At 47.6% G+C, this 3652-nt stretch overlaps 1 protein-coding gene across 1 annotated transcript; it reads left to right on the top strand.

Moving 5' to 3' along the window:
• Positions 1 to 1771: 1771 nt before the first annotated feature.
• NDN (necdin, MAGE family member) lies at positions 1772 to 3427 on the top strand. Its single transcript, XM_005887703.3, has one exon. It carries the CDS (start codon positions 1886 to 1888, stop codon positions 2861 to 2863), a length of 978 nt encoding a protein of 325 aa, XP_005887765.1. The 5' UTR covers positions 1772 to 1885; the 3' UTR covers positions 2864 to 3427.
• Positions 3428 to 3652: the final 225 nt, after the last annotated feature.

Raw genomic sequence — 3652 nt, 5'->3', positions numbered from 1 at the left:
ACTAATATAGCTGATACTACTCTGTAAGGAATATTTAAAAAATAGAAATCTATAAATTAAAGAGAAGAAAATGATGAATAAGAAAAATTCCAGATGAGATATGTCTAAATGATCTGTAGGAATTATCCTTGTGAAATAAGAGATTAAGGGGTGCTATTGGACTGAGGTCAAATTGGTCCTCTTAAAAGTGATATAAGCATGAAAATCCAAAGATAAAAACAGCTAAGGGAAAAACCCTTTGAAGTCAATCTACTTGAGTAAAATGAGAAATGAGAAAGGGGTACAAGCTAATAAAGAGAGGATTCTAGAAATGTCAAAGCAATATTGTAATATGAGTTAGGTTTCGAGTGACAATAGCCAGACTCACTGAGGGCATATGTAAGAAGCTGCCGGCTTGAGGAAACCCAGGTATGGCTGAGAGACCACATTGGTTTATACAAGGCATGTTGATTAGCAGCAGGAACATTGGATCCAGAGGTTTCTGTGCACAATTTTTTTAAAGGATGCATCTCTGGGACTGTCAACTTTGTTTTTGTTGACAGTCCCAAACAAAACTGCAGATTTGGTTTCTAAATTTGAAAATTGAAATACAACCACCAAGTATTACATCTCAAATCACTTGTTATCTGGGAAAGTTTAGGAGATCTAGGTCAATTTAAAAAAGGAAAAAAAAAAAGGGGGGGGGAATCTTGGGAGAGATTTGCATGTGATACTATTTAGTATCTGTGGAAGATGGGAATGTTGTGCTGTAAGAAGGCAAAGTTTCCACAGGAAGAAAAGTAGAGGTTGAAACAGTCATAAAGAGAAGGAAGGTCCTGGAAAAACAGGTGGAAAGACATAATATGAGTCTATGCTAATATAATTTCTGTGTGAGGGGATTCTAATGAAACAAAATTTACATCAAAATTACCCAGTGGAATTGAAAAACCAAAATCAATGACCATTAGAATACTAACAAAATCGTTAGTATATTGCCTTCAAGAGAACTTCGATCACACTCGGATTGACTACATTCTGCATTTCTTGTTTATAACTCTTTCATGTGGTAGGAAATCAATGAATTTTCGTTGTTATTCTTCAGAATTCCAATTTGTCCGATTAGTCCTCCTGGTGGCTCAGAGGGTAAAGTGTCTGTCTGCAATGCGGGAGACCTGGGTTCGATCACTGGGTCAGGAAGATCCCCCGGAGAAGGAAATGGCAACCCACTCCAATATTTTTGCCTGGAAAAGCCCATGGACGTAGGAGCCTGGTAGGCTATAGCCCATGGGATCGCAAAGAGTCGGACTCCACTTAGCGACTTCTCTTTTTCAGAGTTGACATATTTTCTTGGGCAATCCTAACTGTTCTCTCAGTTTAAATTCTCACACTGATCTGAAACCTAGTTGACACACCAGCCTAGTTCTTGCTCTCGGATTGATCTCTAACTTGATTTTGGATATACCTAATCAAATGTTTCCTAAGAAAGTCAGCTTCAGCATCTCAGAAGCTTAAATTGCCATCTGTCCCTTAAACTTACTCCTTCTCCAGTGCTCACCCATCTCCCTCCCCTCCTCCTCAAGAACTCCTCCTTAGCCCTAACAGGACGCCTGGGGAGGGGGAGTGATCATTGAGGCCCATATTCTAGCGGACCCTCTATGCTTACTGGGGGCCTCCTAGCCCCCTCCTGCAGCCCACCAGGAGCCCCGCCCGCCAACGCGACTGCCTGGCCCCAGGCGCGCGGACGCGCAGGCGCATTGGCCCGGCCCGCCGCCGCCCCGCCCTGCCTGGCCTCTGCGGAAGGCGCCGGGCGCAGCAATGCGCACTTCCTCTCCAGGAGTCGCGGAGGGAAAGCAGACTCGAAGAGCTCTTGGACTCTGCGGCCCTGCTCTTGCGAGACCGAACAGATATGTCCGAACAAAGTAAGGATGTGTGCAACCCCAACTTTGCAGCCGAGGCCTCCAACTCTGAGGTGCACAGCAGCCCCGGCATTCCCGGGGAGCCCTCTTCTCCAGGGTCTCAGGCCGCGACCCTCACTGAGTCGGAGAGCCCTCCCTTAAGCCCGCCTGATGCCCCTCTGGTCTCGCTGCCTCCCCAGGCTCCAGGCGAAGAGGGAGACCCGAAGGCCCTGCAGCAGGCCGCTGAGGAAGGCCGTCCCCACCAGGCCCCGAGCACAACTCAGCTCAGCCCGGCGCCCCCGGCCCCGGCCCAGCTGGTGCAGAAGGCACACGAGCTCATGTGGTACGTGCTGGTCAAGGACCAGAAGAGGATGATCATCTGGTTTCCAGACATGGTGAAGGATGTCATCGGCAGTTACAAGAAGTGGTGCAGAAGCATCCTTCGGCGCACCAGCCTCATCCTCGCACGCGTGTTCGGGCTGCACCTGAGGCTGACCAGCCTGCACACCATGGAGTTTTCGCTGGTCAAAGCTCTGGAGCCAGAGGAGTTGGACAGGGTCGCTCTGAGCAACCGCATGCCGATGACAGGCCTCCTGCTGATGATCCTGAGCCTCATTTACGTGAAGGGTCGCGGCGCTCGAGAGAGTGCAGTCTGGAACGTGCTGCGCATCTTGGGGCTGAGGCCTTGGAAGAAACACTCCACGTTCGGAGACGTGAGAAAGCTTATCACCGAGGAGTTCGTCCAGCAGAACTACCTGAAGTACCAGCGCGTCCCCCATGTCGAGCCCCCTGAGTACGAGTTCTTCTGGGGCTCCCGTGCCAGCCGCGAAATCACCAAGATGCAGATCATGGAGTTCCTGGCCAGGGTCTTTAAGAAAACCCCCCAGGCCTGGCCTTCCCGCTACAGGGAGGCTCTGGAAGAGGCTAGAGCCCTGCGGGCGGCCCACCCCACTGCCCACTGCCCCCGCAACAGTGTCTCAGAGGACTAGCAAGGTCTGGAGGCAAATGGAAGTTTTCTGCCCCTCACCAGGGTGGAGGAGGGGTGGGAGTGTGGGACATTAGAGTATTCAGGATCTACAGTGCAGTATTTCACGTGTAACTTTTAAGTTTTCCGTACAGTGCTTTTATACCTCTTAATGCAATGTTGTGTTCATTTCAGTAATATTAGTGTGTAGGATTCATGCATGGTTGTTTGTAAGTAAGCTCAGTTGGTGCTTTCGCTTTTGTGCTACCTTTCTTGAATTTTTTGTACCAGAGATGTGCTAAACTTATGAAATACACTGAGACATTTTCCATATTCTTTTACGTGTGACAGAGGCTGTGTATTGGGGTAGATTGGTCTTGGAGAGTTTGGAAAAACTCCCCAGAAAAGCTGGCCTAAGCAAGAGAAAAGTTGACCCCTGTCTTTGTGCTCTGCCTGGGCACAAGAAACATCCCTGTGGAGTTTGGTAATGTGGACTGAAACAGACTCAATGTGGGCACACTTTACTAAACACAGATACAACCTCACCATGAGTAAAGTTTAAACATTAAAGATTCTTGTGATACAGTCATTCATGGAAAAAGTGTACTTTATCTTCTTAACAGAATATTATGGGTTGGGAATGGGAATTACAAAGTATACAGATAAAACTATTTCATCTAATAGGATGGGGACGTGGCTCATAAATTTGTGAAGTGCATAGTTTTATTTTCAGAAAGGAATTCACAAGTTCATATCAAAGCTTTGGCAAGTAGAGAGAAGTGCAAAAACCAACAAAGGGATCATAATAACATCA

This window comes from Bos mutus, chromosome 21 (genome assembly GCF_027580195.1).
Source record: "Bos mutus isolate GX-2022 chromosome 21, NWIPB_WYAK_1.1, whole genome shotgun sequence".
In the NCBI taxonomy this organism is placed as follows: Eukaryota; Metazoa; Chordata; class Mammalia; order Artiodactyla; family Bovidae; genus Bos; species Bos mutus.
The sequence above is the reverse complement of the archived record's forward strand: the minus strand, read 5'-3'. Positions and strand labels throughout refer to the sequence as shown.